At 37.0% G+C, this 18111-nt stretch overlaps 1 protein-coding gene across 3 annotated transcripts in view; it reads left to right on the top strand.

Moving 5' to 3' along the window:
• Positions 1-18111, top strand: part of LOC140757411 (transducin beta-like protein 2) — a 123510-nt gene that overhangs the window by 43770 nt on the left and 61629 nt on the right. Inside the window, exon 3 of one of the 3 annotated variants that reach the window (XM_073093099.1) lies at positions 11184-12517. The exons of the other annotated variants lie outside the window; for them this stretch is intronic. Within the exon in view, the coding sequence (XP_072949200.1) occupies positions 11184-12349 (1166 nt within the window). The 3' untranslated portion in view covers positions 12350-12517. Of the gene's footprint in view, positions 1-11183; positions 12518-18111 lie in introns of those variants that run through there. 3 annotated transcript variants of the gene reach the window in all.

Below are 18111 nucleotides of genomic sequence, written 5' to 3'. Positions count from 1 at the left end.
ATCGCATGGGACTTCAAAATTGTTATGGTAAATTTTCCATGGACGGCAGTGATCATTTACCATCAGATAGACAGTTTGCTATTTTACTTCCTTAAAAATTTAAAGTAATTTGACTACCTGAGTTTATGACAATATGGTTTGACGATTCGAGTGGCACAGTGGTTACTACATTGATCTATCATATAGACTATGTAATAGAGAATACAGCATGATAGAGAAATGTTATATAATAAATTTCTGTTCGTCCAAATGTTTATTTACTTATCTTTGTTTGCCTACGAAATCTCCAGCACGTTTTCAGACTGTCTGCGCCATATTTATGGAACAGTAGTTGTTTTTGTTTGTTCATAGTCTACATTATAATTAGTAAGTGATGAACGGTTGGTCTATTGACGCCACTTACTGCGCAGTACAGCGGTGATAAGCGGTCAGTATTCGGAACGACGCCGATACACTCATGTAATCACATTGGACGGATATAGGCCGCAGCCGTCCATTAACCGGTAGAACCTAATTAATATTGACGACGTTAATATTGGCATAGAATGGTTTATTTACGTTCATATTTTGGTGTGAATTTTGGTCTTAAGTCAATTTTGATTTGGTAGGATTACATACGGAAATTACTGTTTTTGTACTTTTATGCAATGGTTATTCTGCTTCTAAACTGTTAGCAAAATCCAATAAATATAGTTGAGGATTTTTTGTGTAAAAGTTTTTCAAATCAGGTTTGGCCATTTTCAGTAAGTCGCAATTAATGTTGCACGGGAAAATAATACATAAATATTTTTTATTGCAGAGTTTTTTCTTAATTACTTACAAGCAAACAATTTAATTTCACCTACTTGTAGGTACTCAAATACATCTGCGCGAACGTGCTGCGATACATGATTATTTATTTCCTTTCTCGTGAAATCCTTATCCAATGTGAATACGTGATAATCGAAAATCTGTATTGAAAGCTGTCGCGGGTGCGTTACATAAACTTACAACACGCAAATCTCGACTCTTCCTGCGATGTTGACAAAGATCATACAGAACGAACCACCAGCGAGTAATAATAATAATAATAATAATAATAATAATAAACGTTTATTGCCATAATACAGAAAGAATAAATGTACATTTTACAGTAATATTAATATGACAAAAGGAATTCGGCTCAGCATTGCTGTCTCAGAATCTGGGATTCGAGTAGCGCTGTTTTTCAGCCGCTCCTATAATCCCTGTGGTGTTAGGTGGGATAAGAAGATAGTCAGCCGTCAGTGGGGCATCTCCTGGGTTTTAAAATCCAAGCGTGTATGTGTGTGTGTGTGTGTGTGTGTGTGTGTGTGTGTGTGTGTGTGTGTGTGTGTGTGTGTGAGTGTGTATGTACGTATTTGGAGGTTAAATAATGTGTTTAATTAGCATTAAAGAACTTTTTTATTGGTAGATATTGCATGCAGGCAGGTTTCAAGTTTTCACCAGCAAGTTGTCTTTTTAACAAAGCAGATTTATATTTGTGTTTAAAGCATTCCGTTCTCATTCTTCTCCTCAAAGGGGGAGGTAAGTCGTTCCAAATTTTTGCTGCTTCAAATTTGAAACAACGCCTGTATCTGGCCGATTTATGAGCTGGAATTTTTAGGAGACCTTGAGAATTTGAGCGAAGGCTCCGGTGGGTAAAGTCGTCGACCCAGTGCAATTTCTCAAATAGGTATTCAGGCTTCTTATTCCAAATTACTCGATGCACTGTACAAGCATAGTGTAGGCTCCTCCTCGCACTCATGTTAAGTATGCCTTTGCTATTTAAGTATGGTGTTATAAATTTTCGCCTAGGGACATCAAAACAAAAGCGAATACAGGCATTTTGTACTCTTTGTATAGCATTTTCTAACTTAACATTTAACCTAGGTCCAAAGATGGAGCTGCAGTAATTAAATTGAGAGAGCACTAATGACTCACAAAGTTGTACGCGTAAATCTGGTTTGATATAGGGCCTAATCTTATATAAGGTTTTAAGTTTATAAAATGCGGATTTAATTTTGCTGTTTGTATGCTCTGAAAATTTGAGCTCTCCATCTAAAATTAGGCCAAGATTGCGTGCGGTGCTTACTTTTTCTAGGGCTACGTCATTAATCTTTATTTTATCTTCACAATCCAGTACATTTTCAATTTGTTTCTTGGTGCCAATTACAATGGTTTGTGATTTTGTTGGGTTCAGGACAAGCGAGTTATTTTCAGACCATGTGTAAAGGTTCTTAAGATCCTCGTTTATTAGTTTTATAGCTGTTTTGGTGTCGTTTACTTGGAATGAGTAGTATATTTGTGTATCATCTGCGTACAAGTGATATTTGCAGGATTTAATCTGGCTAGACATATCTGCTGTAAATATTGTAAACAGGATTGGGCTTAACAGCGAGCCTTGTGGGACTCCCCTTTGAACTGGCTTGGAAGAGGAGAATCTTTTGTTTCCTTCTGCGTCTTCAGTCACAACAATCTGCGCTCTGTTGCTTAGAAAGGTATGGAACCAACGACAGGTGTTCTTGGAGAAGCCATACTTTTCCAGCTTGACTAGAAGTAGATTTTGGTCTAAGGAGTCAAAAGCCCTGGAATAGTCAAGGAGTACCATTATACTGCTCAAGCCCAGGTCAGAGGCCTCGGTAAGGTCGTCTGTGACATGCAATAGGGCAGTTTCAGTGCTGTGATCTCTGCGGAATCCGGATTGTAATTTAGGAATAATATTCTTATTTTCTAAGTACTTTAATACTTGAATGAGTACTACTTTCTCTAAAACTTTCGATAGCACCGGTAGAATGGAAATAGGGCGCAAATCTTTCAGCTCTGTAATGTTGTCTTTTTTTGGAATAGGTCTGACTAAAGCTTTTTTCCATATAGATGGGAAGGAATGAGTTTCAATCGATTTATTTATAATCCTGGTAATTATTGGGAGGGTTATATCTAATGTCAGCTTAATCATTTCTATGTTCAGACAATCTTCACCAGCTGCAAGAGTCTTGATACTATTTATAATTTTGTTAACTTCCATTTCTGTGGTCGGTTTAAGTTCTAAGAGTTCATCTTGTGCAAGATTATGTAGATTTATAACATCAGTGTTTATTCCTACTTTTTTGCTGGGTGGTATGTTTAAAAAGTGATCGTTAATTATTTCCGGGTCATTAAGTTGGTTGGGAATGGGGTTAGATAGCGTTCTGGTGACTTGTGTAGCGTTCCGTAAATTTCTCCATAAAAGTTTAGGTTTCTTTAAATTGTTATTTATAGAGTAGTTAAAGAAGGCTTTCCTTTCACGCTCTATAGTTGCGGTTACAAGATTTTTTAAGGTGCGATAATAAACCTTGGAACTGTCGCTTTTTTCTTTTTGGGCTTTGACAAGAGCGTCGTCGCGTAAACTCATCATGAATTTGACCATGTTAGTTATCCAAGGTTTTGGTCGGTCTTTCAGAATAATCTTATGGATTGGAGCATGAATTTCGAATAAATTTGTTAAATGTGAATTGAATGCAATTATCATGTCTTCTAAATTATCTAGATTATAAATAGAGTCCCAATTGGTCAATGTCAGGTCCTTTTCGAAAGATGGTAATTTAATATCTTGTAACGTTCTTTGGTATTTTATACGCTTTTGTATTTTAGGTTTTTTAATGTCAAGATCAACTAATATCAGAGCATGATCACTTAAACAGTGGTTATGAATAACTTTTATATCTTTACATTTTGAAGGACTATTAGTCATAACCAAATCTATAATAGTCTGAGTATGCTCAGTAACTCTAGTTGGCTCATTAACTAGTTGCTCTAGACTGTGTTGAACACAAAAAACATTAACTTCTTTTGCTTTAGAAGAGTCTGTTTTTGCCATATCAACATTAATATCACCTAATATCCAGGTATAATCGTAACGTCCCATGACATTAATTGACTCACTGAGAGAGTCCAGCGCCTCTGCAATACTTACGCTTTCAGGTCTATAAGCTGTGCCTAGAGCCATAGTGGCTCCTGGTATTCGCACTTCGAGCCACATCTGCTCCAATACAGATGCTGGGTGTTTTAGCACTTTTATCGAAATTTCTTGTCTTATATAAAAACCCACTCCTCCCCCTTTTTTATTATGTCTAGGTCTATGCATAAATTTGAAGTTTGGTATATTAGGCGCGAGACTCTCCTCACCAGTTTTTAACCAGGTCTCATTAACGGCTAGGATATCCGGTTTGTACTTAAGTATTGTCATATATAATTCGTCTTGTCCTGTATTTAATGACCTAGCATTTAGTAAACTTAATCTCAAACATTTTTTGTTTGTGGTAGCCATTATGAATCAATAATAATGATAATCCGCAAAACCCTATAAGCATGTCCAATGTAATTATATTTATTTCTATAAATAAGATCGTATATCAGTGATGGTGTGTGCATGTGTTTAAATGTAATAGTGTTTTGTAAGTGAACGTATATGTATATGTGTGTGTTTGATATATACGCGGATTCATTGCAGGAGTCCCAAAAGTAAATAAATAATACAAAAAAAAATATCCAATACAGAGAAACAGAAAATTGCAATGAGAATTTAAAAGTAATTAACATTAGATTAAAATTACATGTGTTCAAACTATTTTCTTTTGAAAAAACCTTAGTAAGTCTGCTTCGTTGCGCACGCGTATTCGAGTCCCACCGTGCTCCTGGCGTACAAAGACCTTTCCTTCGTGTGTCCATACGTACTTGTAATTGTTTTCGCGGGCTAGAGTACGGGTTCTTTTGAATATCTGCCTGTTATGTTTAGTAAGGCGCTCATTGATATAAATCGGTCTTGATGCCCCGGGTAGATTAAGTCCATCGGTGTTAAGGCCGCGGCGCGTACGCGCAGCCTGCAGCAGGGAATCCCGCGAGGAGCGGCGCGCCAGACGCACAGCGAGAGGCCTCGGCCACGTCGACGCGCTTCCATCCAGTCCCGTCCGCACAGGCCCTGCTCGTCTTGCGCTTACGATTTCCTTTTCATCAAGCTCTATACCGATTTTTCTTGCTACCGTGAGAACAATATGGGTGCAGTTTTCGCTTACTGATTCTGGACAACCTGAGATTTCTAGATCGTTTATTAGAAGAGCCTGATCGCGCTCTGAAATGTCGGACTGCAATTGCAAGACTACACTCTCCAATGCTGAAGTATCTGGTCGGTTTGCTTCCTCAGACTTATTCTCCAATACGCTCACTCTAGCTTCTAACTGTTCCAGACGACTATTCTGGGTCTTGATGCTATTAGCGAGGTCCGCAATTGCTGTCCGTATTGTATCTAATTCGCCTCTGAATAGTTCTTTCATATACGCTTTTAAATCATCTAGACATTTACTTTGCATACTACTATTACAATCACTGTTGTCCACGTATGGGCTGGTGTTTTCAATAAGTGTCGGTGTACGTGTATGCTTAGTACGATGGGTAACATTTTTATCGCTGCTCAGTGTGTCCTGCGCTGGTGGGGAAGATTTTGGCGATTCTATTGGTACTTCGTCGCGGGCTGATGCAGTGTTGCGTACCGGGGTATTGATATTTCCTTTCTTTGGTACTTTGCTTGTGCATTCCGGACACTTCCACTGATCCTTTTTCTCCATTTGGTTGAAGGATTTATTGCTAACATTGGCGCACTCCAAGTCATATTTTGACTTACACATTAGGCACTGTAGGTATTCCTTCTTCGGTAACAGATTTCTGCAGCCAGCGCATTTCTTAGAGGCATTCATTTTTAAAGTGTAAAAGAAGAGTACAGGAAACGGGGCGCGACACTACTATGTTTGTAAAAAACACACAAAAAAAATGTATACTAAAGTCTTATCTCAATATATTTGTTTATATTTTATTGTTATGAAATTTTATTTATTAATAAATAAAATTTTCGCTTCCACTCACTTTGACATGACATTTTCACATTTTTACATCAATACATTTTAATGTATTCGCGTCTCGTATGTAACGATGCTCGTCCGTGTAGACTGCGAAACAGTGTTGTCAACGCTACTGTTTTCACAGTGGATTTATGTTTTTTTTGGTCATTCCTGTTTTCTGTTTTAATTCTCTTTTTACTCGAATACGGAGGGTTATGTTTTTCGAGCATATGTATGCAAGTCTTATTCTCTGATACACTGTTAAACCCAAATAACTCGCCCGATTTTAACACTGATATCACATATATCGTTGCATCGTTGTTGTTCGCCAACAAATATTTCTGTGGCTCCACATTTCAGATATTGTATTTACTTTACTACGTAAACATTTGATCAACTTTATAAAGTGTACTGTTTTTACTGTTTTTAAAGACTATTCACTGTTCAGAAAGGTTGACAACACTACTGCGAAGCCGAATGGACGTGCCTCGAAAACGTTATTTTTCCGGTTTGTTGTGAACTCGTTTCGCCTCCAATAGACCGCTACTTAAAGACCTACGAATATTCAATGATATTTCGGAAACGGAGGCACTGAGCGTCGGTGATTGTATAGATAAAAGTGATGTCTGTCTGTGGTTTTGAAAGGAGTTTTAAAGTTGAATAATGATTGTCAGATTTTGACGACCGCTAAATTTAACGAAGGTTCTTAATTTAACGAGATAACGATAACTTTTAAGAGAGGGAATCTTGTATAACATTGAGTTAACAACTAATGGAATTCGGGTCTAAAACTAAACTTAACAAAAAGCATTAAGAATAAAGCAACAATTAAAATGCACTTACATATTGTAATCAAATTGTGGAAGAATAAAAGTAAAAAAAAAAAAACAATTTCAAAAATCAGTAAAAATCATTCTTAATATTTTTTTCCAAGATCGAAATTTAACAATTAGGTATTATGTAGTAAAATTACGAAATTTCTAACGTTAGTGCGCAAAACTTTGTTAACATTGATTATTACGTACTAACGAACGTAAATCAATGAGTTATAAGTCACTTCACTGCTTTGACAAACTAAAGGTGAAGGGTTAAAGAAGATTGCAGTCACACGGGTGAAACCGCGAGCGAAACTTGTCATAAATATTTTAGCGACCGGTTCCCTTATCGAGTAATTCCAACTATTCGGCATTTTGGTCCACATTGCCTATATTAATACAGATGTTTTGTCCCCCAAGTATTCGTATCGAATTATTTAGGTCCGTCAATATTATTGTTTACATCTCAAATAAAATCGTACGATGTATACAAATACAGACAATAATATTTGTACGTCAGATCACCTGATGTGTTAAATATTTATTATTGAATTCTCCGCCAGAAATGAAGTTGTAAATGGGCGCGCAAAAATTCCTATGAAATTATTGAAATTTTTTTTTTTTTATTAAATCAACTACATTAGCATCAACATGCCAGACAGTGCTTGCTGAATAAAATTTGAATATTTTTTTCTTTTGTAAAAGAGTTTATTCAGGTGGAATCACATTTCACGCTCTTATATTAGTCTTATCATCAGATCTTTATTTTTATCAATGTGTTTGGGTTAGGTTAGTAACAGTAGTCCAGTATAATTTTCGATAAGTATAAGATCGATATATTTGATGTACAGTTGATATGATCACTTTACCCATCTCTCCCAAAACTTTTCTGCAACCAATCTCAATATGTATACAACAAAAAATATATCGTAATCTGCCATCGAGTGACGGACTCGATCGCAGCCGTCGTGTTCCTTGACACACTTGGGTCGCGGATCGTGATGGTGGCCACCGCCTCCGCCAATGATGTTCAACTTTCACCGAAACAGAACGTCATGTTCGTTATGAATGGTACCACGTTTCCCTTATGTTACGCGTCCTATGCTAATGGTAACGGACGGTTTATACTTTGTTTAGTCGATTGGAGAAACTAGTTGTTTGTTTTTAGTCGTCTGATACTTTTATGATTTTTGCGAGCTCACGATTTAATATCTATTTATTTGTGAGGCTTCTTAATTGTTATACTGGCATCCTAAATATTTTTGAATGAAAAGTAAGCTTTTGTTGCTGGTGTTTTCTATCTTTGCCCGGAAACCCGGACCAAATTGGTAGTTTCCAAAAAAGACTGACCGAGATTGTAAAACGGATATTTGGGTATACTTAGTAAAGAAAAAAATATTTTCGAATGTTAAAAATAAGTATGCGTTATAAAACTTACAGTTATTTCGTAATTGTTACAGTTATTTTGTAAACATTTTAAATTTACATTTATTATTATATTATTTAATTTTAATATTATAATGCCTTTGTCTGAGGTAACCTAAATTAACATTAAACCACCTAACTGTATATTCTATTACAAACTTAATATTTGTTAAAAAGTTAATCGACATGGGTGTGCTTTAAGAAATTTCAATTCATTTCAAAGCGCCGGTGATAGCTACCATTCGATAAACTTTAAGAGAAACGAGCCAACCCAAAAAAATAGTTTATTCAACACGTAGTTCAAACTAAAGTTCCGGTAATGCTCTTCGCCATGGCCAACTGACCGTGATTAAGAGTAGAACATAAAAAGTAGGTGTTTTATTCTACAGAAAAAAAACAAACCTTTGCTTGTTCGATAACAAAGAACTGATTCATTATTCCTAGTGCGTTAGACATGAATCATCCACGTAAGGCAAACAGCCTGATCCATTTTACAGTAAGCATAAAATTATGACTCCTCTGCTCAGATTACTTGCTATAACAACAACAAAGAGTATTATTCATACCTTTACGCCGTGTTTGATTGAATATTAGGTTATTTGGGTCAAGGAGTAGGTACTTAATTAAAATATGCTTATAATTTATAAACGAACAATAATAATAATTGATTAATTCGATTTCCTTATCATCACAATACGCCGTATATTATGTCGCAAATAAAACTGAAAAGAACTCCTTCCATTCCTTCCAATATTCCATTGATACAAAAACATTTAAAAATAAAGCAGTATTGGTACAAATTACGTAAAGGTTAAAGGTAAAGTTGATCTCGTTCAAATAAAACGTAACACGTATACATTTTCTTTTGCATCTCGACTGTTTCGCAACAGTCGTACCCATCAGGATGCCTTACGTAACCGCTAGTGAAAGCGAACTCTTTAATTTTTATACGTTTTGAAATCCGTATCAGTTTATTGTATATTAAAGTTTAATTTTGTGTGACCAAGTTCGCTCTTGATACTAAAATTTAACAAGCCATTTAAAATTAATCTTTAAATCCGATCTCTTTAAACGATCTTGTTTGTTTAATGTCGAGTTGTAAGACTTGTTGTTGAAAAAATGATGTCGCGTAGCTGGATCGTCGTAGGCAAGCCATGTTGGTCGGTCTCCCATCCTAGCCGGTAGGGTACCGTTCGCTCTGACATCGTTTTGAAGGTTATCACCGACGGTGTCAGCGACCAGCCGCCGTCGCCCATACGCGCTTCTGTATACAAACAAAGCACACACGCTCGCCCGATATTGCCCACTTCGGTACACACGCTCGTCCAATACTTTGTACGCGGGTCCACTCTCGTTGACAGTATCTTCGGACGGACGCAAGCGATAGTCTATGTTTGTTCCTGATTATTATTTAACGTTAGTACGCGATGCCCTATTTTGTTGTAGGTATGTAATAATACTTCGCACACATAAAGTAAGACAATGTTTAGTAAGTAAGTCAGAAAGTCTGTACATACCAATACATAGCTTCCGCAAGGTTTCATATTATAAAGGCAATTTGAAAAATAGCCTTTTAGGAGTAATTAAAAATATTTTTATAGGAGTAAAGTACTTTATTTATGAGTACTACTTCTTTGATTTTCCTTGACTGATAAAAACATCTAGGTAATTTTCTTTTATAAAATTCTATCATTTTCAAGCTTGCAAAAGAGCAAACATATTTCTTAAAAAATCAAATAATTATTTTCATGTAGACGAAGTATTAAATGTAGGTTATGTTAACAAAATTGAGTCTATTCATTTGACGATGTAAGTTTCAGAAACGTGAAATTTTCCTTAGAAATATTCTGATGAAAATACGGTATATCCGCCGTAGTTGCAATGGTTTTCTCTCGGTTTCGCAAATCGTATTACTCAGTGGTGCGATTGCGACCCGTCGCTCATATTAGCTACGTGCTCAGAGTCTCGGCGATCCGCAATCCGATTAATTCTTTTGTTCCTGGAATATTTAATACGCAGTTATAACGTAGTGCTTCCGCCAACTCTCAGCGAATACACAAAATCGATGAGCTTGCATGGATCGGTGCTTGAAATAGCTCAGGGCTGTGGCCGTCCTTTGACCTCTCAGTTTTCCAACTGACGCATGCGAAAATGTATTGATATGGTTCCACTGAAAGTTTAATATCGATATTAATTTGTGTTTTAAATAAAAATAATATTATATATTCCATTATATGTAATTGAAACCGTAATGGTTTTATTTACAGTGACGTATTAATTGACGCCAATTAGCTAGTGCCACTTAGTTAATCGTAGCTAATGTCCTATTTGCGACTGTTTAAAAGTATGAGCGATAAGATATTTTCGTAAACTATGACGACCTAGATTCAATCCATTGTGTGGTACGCATGTCACTGTATATTCTTATGAGTATATTATATTTTATATGCGAAAATATATTTTATATACTATTGCCGTAACAATAGGAATTTATTTATTAAGGAATATTAACAGACTTATTTATTTTAGTCCTTTAAATAAATGTACAAAATTATACATATGGTGAATACATATAATCATTTAAATAGAACATATAATACCGTAGATTGGCCTAAAAAGTACAGCGAAACAATAAATAATGTTAGTCATACATAGCGTACGATCAGATGTTGATTGGAGGTTCATAACATAGAAACACAATCAGCTGATTCATGTAAACAAAGCAGGACGCTTTTATTTTTTGCAAACTTGAACCATTGTTATAGGTTTATAGCTCGGAAACCCCGTAAGGTAGTCTGCTTAACATATTTTACACAGAAAGAAGTTTTATTATTGTTTAGAAAAATGAGAATAGGCCGGTCGATTGTAATGTCCCGTTAACGAACGCGCGCTACCTACGTGACGTATAAAGCGTGGGTTGCCCCACCAGCGCGCCATTAGTACAGCGCCCGCGCGCGCGATTGCACGTATTTGCCGATTCCAGCTCCGCGCTCGCTCTCTCGACTCTATGTGTATACTAGCTGATCAAGAAAAATGCATTTTTGTACTCATTGGCACGATTGGTTTTACCAAGAGACCATCGCGACGGTGGACACTGCCAGCGCCGCAGCACGGCGGCGCAGACCGCGTGATCGACGCCGCCCCCCGTCCTCGCCGCCGACGCCGTCGACGCCGCAGAGAATCTCAACCGAAGAACTAGTGGAAGCGCTGCGTCCTCATCTTCTGTCGCCCAAGCGCATGTGGGCCTTGGGCTACCCGCTCGAGATAGAGCCCAACTCGTGCAAGGCGGTCGTCTACATCAATCCGCCGCCTCGACCGAGACCCTTACAGTTCACGTCGTTCGATGTGAACGCACCGGAATTCGTACCTGGTTTATCTCAAAGTGACAGCGGGCGGGGATCGTGGGGGTCCACTCCTCGCTCCGACAGTGACGAAGAAGCGGATGCAGTGGAACATTTGTGCGTTCGATGTGATAAAATGTTTAGAATGACTCGCGAAGGTGAATATGTGGTTCAAGAAAGTTGTGTGTATCATTGGGGTCGAATAAGTGGAGATTCTCGACATACCTGTTGCAATGCGCCGCTCGGTTCAAAAGGTTGCAGCACTGCGCGTTTTCACGTTTGGAGTGGCACTCGACCCGGAATGAATGGCCCTCTCGAGGGCTATGTACGAGCTCGATCGCCTCGAGGAGGCGTTTACGCCATCGACGCAGAGATGTGCTACACGACAGCTGGCTTAGAGCTCGCGAGTATCGCGGTCATAGCGGCAGACGGCCGGCTCGTCTACAAATCACTAGTGAAACCTAGTTCACCTGTCGTGGACCACAACACACGTTTCTCGGGCATCAGGCCGCGCGACCTGGCGCGCGCGACTAAGACGCTACGAGATGTACAAAATGATATTCTAGGATTCGTAGGAAGCGATACGATCCTAATCGGTCACGCGCTGGACAATGACCTCCGAGCTTTAAAACTGTTACATGGAGCAGTAGTGGACACATGCGCGTTATATCCTCACTCTCGCGGGTTCCCGCTGCGGCGGTCCCTGCGAGCGCTCTCGGCGGAGCTGCTGGGTCGCAGCGTGCAGCGCGGGAGCTCCGGCCACTCGCCGCTGGAGGACGCCCGGGCCGCAATGGATCTCGTTCTCCTCAAGGTGCACGAGGAACGAGCGAGCCGGGCCCGCGTCTCCAATCAGCTGCCGATTCTCCAACCGTATGACCCGTTAATTAGTGCCGCCTAACTTTTAAGTGATAAATGATGAACGATTGTTCAATGAATATGAACTTTATAAAACGATCAGTGTTATGGACTATTCAAGTGACTGTATGTTACGTTGACGGAGTGCGCGTACGGTACGAGTATGTGCCTTCGAATTGCGATGTTGCAATAAACGTAATATTTTTTTTAACATGTTTGTTTTCTTTCCCCGTCTGAGTACAGAAAACACAGAAACGTAGGTCAATAATGCATTTTAAACAAAAGTAGAGATTGACAAATATTTACACAATACATGTTGGTAATTTTGTTTCAAACATCTTAAACATTAATAACACGAACATAATATATTGTATGCATTAAATAAATAGCTACTGTTTCAATAGAACATGACACTATCACTTGAGCTCGCACCTGACTCTACGCTATACGTATCTATTCGCTGCGATATACACTTTCACTAAGCTGGATTTCACTATAATTCATGCGGTTAATAACTTTGCGTAGAGGGTACGATGAAGAATAAATAATCACTTTATACAACAAATTCTTTATGCTTGTATGTGACAATACACTCTGGTTATTACACTTACCAGTATTATAAGGATAATTCAAAAGTAAATGATGATAAATTCATTCATTCAACAGCAAAATACGCAAAGCATAATTAAACACATGTAATGTTTATTATTAAATTGATTTATCAGAAATTTTGAATGCATTTACAAGAAACACAATTCATACGTTTTTACCGCGAATCATGTCTGGGTCAACCCACAAGGAAAATATGCGATAGTGCGAATTATAGATTCGTAACCGTGTTTTCAGATCTATAAAAGTATTACGTTATCAGTAAAATTACGACAAGAATCATATGTTCCGATCGATTTCCTCTGCCAAATGACTAAGCCGTGTTTTACGTGGAAGTTCTACCAACTCATCTTTATTTATTTTCTTCGTATATGACTCAGTAATTTAGTAAAGAAAGGCTGTTATGATAAAGTTATTACGGGACAGTTTCATCATGCGATTTGTTACATATTAAACAATATCAAAGTGTACTGTGGACTATACAGTGCTCTGTTTCAAAGTTACTCTTATGAAATTATAGAGTCTTAACAAGCGACCGTGTACTCCAAGAGAGCTTATATAATTCTCTTACATAAACTAATGACGAAACGTCTTGTAGATGAGCAAACTTAATGACTTCCACCTTGGTTGGTCTTAGTGTGAAATCGCAAAGGCGTTGCATTATAATTCACTATTATTCGTATAACAATGTCACAACAATTATTCTCGAGGTTTTCATGTAGGGTACACAAATTCAAGTATATTTTGATTCCTAGTTGAAGTTGAATAATATTCGTAAATATTAATATTTGTGTGTAGGTATAGAGATTGTTTTGATGTTATCGTAGAGTTCGTCATTTTCAATTCTCAGAAGAAAAATAATAAGTTGTTTATGTTTTGCCTAAATACGATTTGATAAAAGATACGCAAGACTACAAATATTATGCATTGGACTCGCGTGTGCGCTTGTTATTAACTTTAAAGCAAAACACGTCAATTAATAATATTATCATGCATGTCTGAGATACCGGTGACGTAGATGTTTATCGTGCTATCGGAACTACTGGCGAGTATTTGTAAAAATAGTGATGTTTTTATGTAAATCTCGTGCACCGGCCAGGAAAGAGTAATGCCCTTGCGCCCGGACGTCTGTCGACGCCACTCTGTTTACGTTACATGTCGCCAAAATAAAGCTGCTTTCATTATCACGTCCGTATCCGATCCACTGTTTGCTAAGATAACAATACATTTAGCACGCACCCAACTAGCTAATAAGGCCGCCTAATCATTGAGGACAAAATAATTTCCTTAAATGATACGGTGGCGTGATAGTGCGATATCAACTAAACACTAGATTTCTCGTTCGCTTATCTAATCTAGTATTACAGCATACGTTTGCGTTGAATGTCCCTTTGCCGGCCTAAATACATACACAGCGCGAGACGAGTAAGATAATTGTATGAGCGTGAATTTCACTAGGCGGTCCGTAATTGCAGCATAATAAATTAGTAACAAGCATAAAGTGGTCTTAAAATGGAGGCAAATCAAAACAGTGTGTTAGTCATTCGAGTTACCGAGAAATAGGAGGTGACTGCCACGTCATTCGACCGCTGATTAAATGCTTACGTAAACAAATTAGTTTTTATCGGGCTTTATTATTATCAAAACAATATTATCCTTAAAGGAGTGACTTGTAACATTCTTAATTGTAAGGAAACTTTATAAAATACATAGAAACGATCTACCGGCGTGGGATTGCCAATAGTGTGACGTCGTCGGTTCAGTGAGTTCTTTGATGACGATTTTGACGTATAACTGGGGGAAGCTGCTGGCTGTCGCATTTGTGTGATGTAATACAATAAAACGATTACTTGACTCGAGTTGAATAAGCTTAATCGAATCGTTTGTATCGCATGACGATTTACCACTGAATAATATCGCAACAGTCACTTAGTAGGTATATTGTCAAGGATGGCACTTCATTAATATTTACGGTAAATTCACATACAAGTGTAACACAGCTGTAGATAATGTAAAGAAATACAGATAAATATTACAAATCCTTTTGTATTATGAATTTATGCAAAATAAAATATACTTAATATCTTTCTTCTGAAAAGGAGACACCGTCGTCTTTTTGTGATAGACTTTTTATGATTATCTGTTGGTAGTTTCCGCTTGTATAAATGTTACATTGTGTGATGTTTACATACGCATGTGCGTGTCGCCTGGAGGGATAGATAACCTCAAAGTTTAGGTTTTGAATTAGCTTCCGCTAGCGCACCGTGTGTCATAGGCCACGGTCGCACTGATAAGAGGATAGCGATGCGGCGTTTAAAAGAAATATTTTTTGCACAATATGGTACAAACGTATGGTCGTAGTTTTTTACCTTTCTCCTCTTAATAAGTATCTATGAAACTAGTTTAAAGTCTTCAAAAAGCAGGTGCTCAGACTCAGAGAGGTAACACAAAAAAACGTTTTTTTGAGCTTAGATGATTTCGAAAGTAAATGAATTGAAGTATCTCTCACTTCAATTTATTTATTTGTATATACCTATTTACAAAAACAAATTCTTTATCGTGTAGATCTTACTTACTTTGAACACAAAAATGATTTTTTTGCTATATGCCTATGATATGTATGTATAAACATGGATTAAAATCTAACACCGTTTGAGCGATTACTATAAAACTTGGCAAATCTAAATGTTTTATCATAGAGAAGATTTTTATGCAATTTTAACTAGACACAACTGACTTATTATGTAACTATTATTAGTTTATACTGAAGTCCACGCGAAGTCGCGGGCGGAAACCCAATATAATTGAGAAGCGTTTTGTTCCAACAACCAACAGCGCAGATCATTTACACGCATACTGGTAATCAGTACTCTTAGTATGAGTTATACGTTATTACAAAAATGACTGTTTTTGTATTTGTTTATGTATTTCCCATACATTTCCAATCAGTTCTGATACAGTCTGATGGGGGCGCTGAATGGAAATGTATGGACAAATACGTAAACAAATACTAAAACAGTCGTTTTGTAAAAACGTAATAACTCGTACTAAGGGTACTGAAGTCCACGCGAAGTCGCGGGCGGAAACCCATTATAATTGAGAAGCGTTTTGTTCCAACAGCCAACAGCGCAGATCATTTACACGCATATTGGTAATCAGGTCAAACTCATTATCTGCACCGATTGGCAACAAGTATGCCACGAATATGATATTGATAACAGCAGTTATCTTCGCATACCATTAATAATTTAAGACTAGATTTACATAGCATAAATTTTGGTGGAATTAATTAAAGTCGTAATGGTTGTCAGTGTTATTATAATATTAATCGATTTGCATTGATTTTACGACAGATTTAGAACATAATAAATTATTTTATTTAATATGATTTATTATATTTTATACATAAGGGATGTGGTAATATGTTCGTTTGTTCGTGTTTTTATGAAAACATATATCTGTCTTTAAACATACAATAATAATTATGATTGTAGAGTATAGGGGCAAATTTTTAAATGAGTAGGATAAGATTTAGATAAAGATATGTAGGAAAATCTCGTTTGCAAAAATTTTACCTTTGATTAGGTACTTTACCTTAAAGATCTCAAACATGTAGGTTTCCTCAATATGTTAGCTTCGAAATATAAGAGAGATATACCTGGGGTTCAAATTCCGGACCCCCAGTGGTTACTGGTCGAATTTCAAAACAATAAACTTTCACAGCCTTCTCGCCTGTTGCTGCTATAATACCACAAAAACTGGAAAACGAACGTTTGGTAAGTATACTTATTTTTTCGTTAGTGGTGCGATACATTTCTTACGTCTTGCGCATTTCACGGAAATATCAATTACGAAAACGCAAAAATTGATATTGCCTCAACAGTTGCTCAAGAGGTTTGTTCTATGACAAATTATTGCAAATTTCATCACGTAGTCCACTTTAATCTGAACTAAAATATAGACCTAGGTGGTAAGTGATAATAGACTTTGTTTTTAGCGATTTTTATTATAGTCTCGATGAGATGACACAATTATTGCGTTGCGTTGTATATTTTATTTTATATTTTTTATAGAGTAGACCAAAACGGTTGCTTTCAAATGAGCTCGCAATAGTAACAGAATCGATGACATAATCATTCAAAGCTGCCGTGATATATTCGTGAGTAATCAGTTTAGTATTTACTTTTTCAGCGTAGACGTAGTAATCAAATGGACTCCTAAGAGACCTGATGATAGTTGCTGTCTAGAACATCTTATAACTTAGATACGAATTAGAAAACAAGCATGTAGGTTGCCTCCCTATCTTTTGTTTTATGTTAAAGATAATCATAAATCACTAATATTAAAATTAATATTAAATACTTCGACAATTCGGAAAAAATCGGAGCCTTGGTCGGCATCTTCAAAAAATCATACAATATATGAATTACAATAATTACATAACTTATTTACATAAGATTTATTTAAATTATGTAAGACAAAGTATATATATTGTCTTGCATTAGAAGTCTATTTAGTTCGTCACTTGTCTATGTTTTTCATTATTGTTTTTGTAAAGTAATGCCGGTTGTTCGATCTGTTTTAATTTTATAACGCTTAGATCAGCTACCTCTGCGCTCAGATTTTCAACACTGCGCCCCTGGGGAACTTATTAATTTACACATTCAATTAAGCGCAGTGCAAAGGTGACGGTTAAATGTAGGTGGCAGCTGCCGGAGACATGACAGAACGTATGCATCAAAATAACATAACGCAACTTTAATTTTTACAGCTAGTTAAGAATGAACAAGCACTTAAAAAGCACCGGGTATTGACATAACACACTTATATGACACTGACCGTTTGGGTTTGTGTTTTACATCTCGATATGTTAACAGAACCAAAGGTTTATATAAGATGGTAAACAATACAGTTGGCCATGGAGCCGAGTTCGCCACGTCAATACCTCTTTCACAATAAGTGTTGCACCAAGTCGCCGTTTCGTCATACACTTCGACACGCCTACGAGGATCCCCACCAACGACCCGGGTCACATACCGAGACTGAACTAAGGTCCTATTATATAATCCCGTAGTATTTCCGAGGTAATAATATAGGAGATGGAAATGTAAAAGAGACTAAAATGCAGGTAATGTTAAAAGTTGTAAGGGACGTAATGTAGTGCTTAATTATAATATTAAGTAGAAAATGGACATC

The sequence above is a fragment of the Epargyreus clarus genome, unplaced genomic scaffold (genome assembly GCF_041222505.1).
Source record: "Epargyreus clarus isolate Ecla_fem2 unplaced genomic scaffold, WU_Ecla_fem_2.2 ptg000004l, whole genome shotgun sequence".
NCBI lineage: Eukaryota > Metazoa > Arthropoda > Insecta > Lepidoptera > Hesperiidae > Epargyreus > Epargyreus clarus.
The sequence above is the reverse complement of the archived record's forward strand: the minus strand, read 5'-3'. Positions and strand labels throughout refer to the sequence as shown.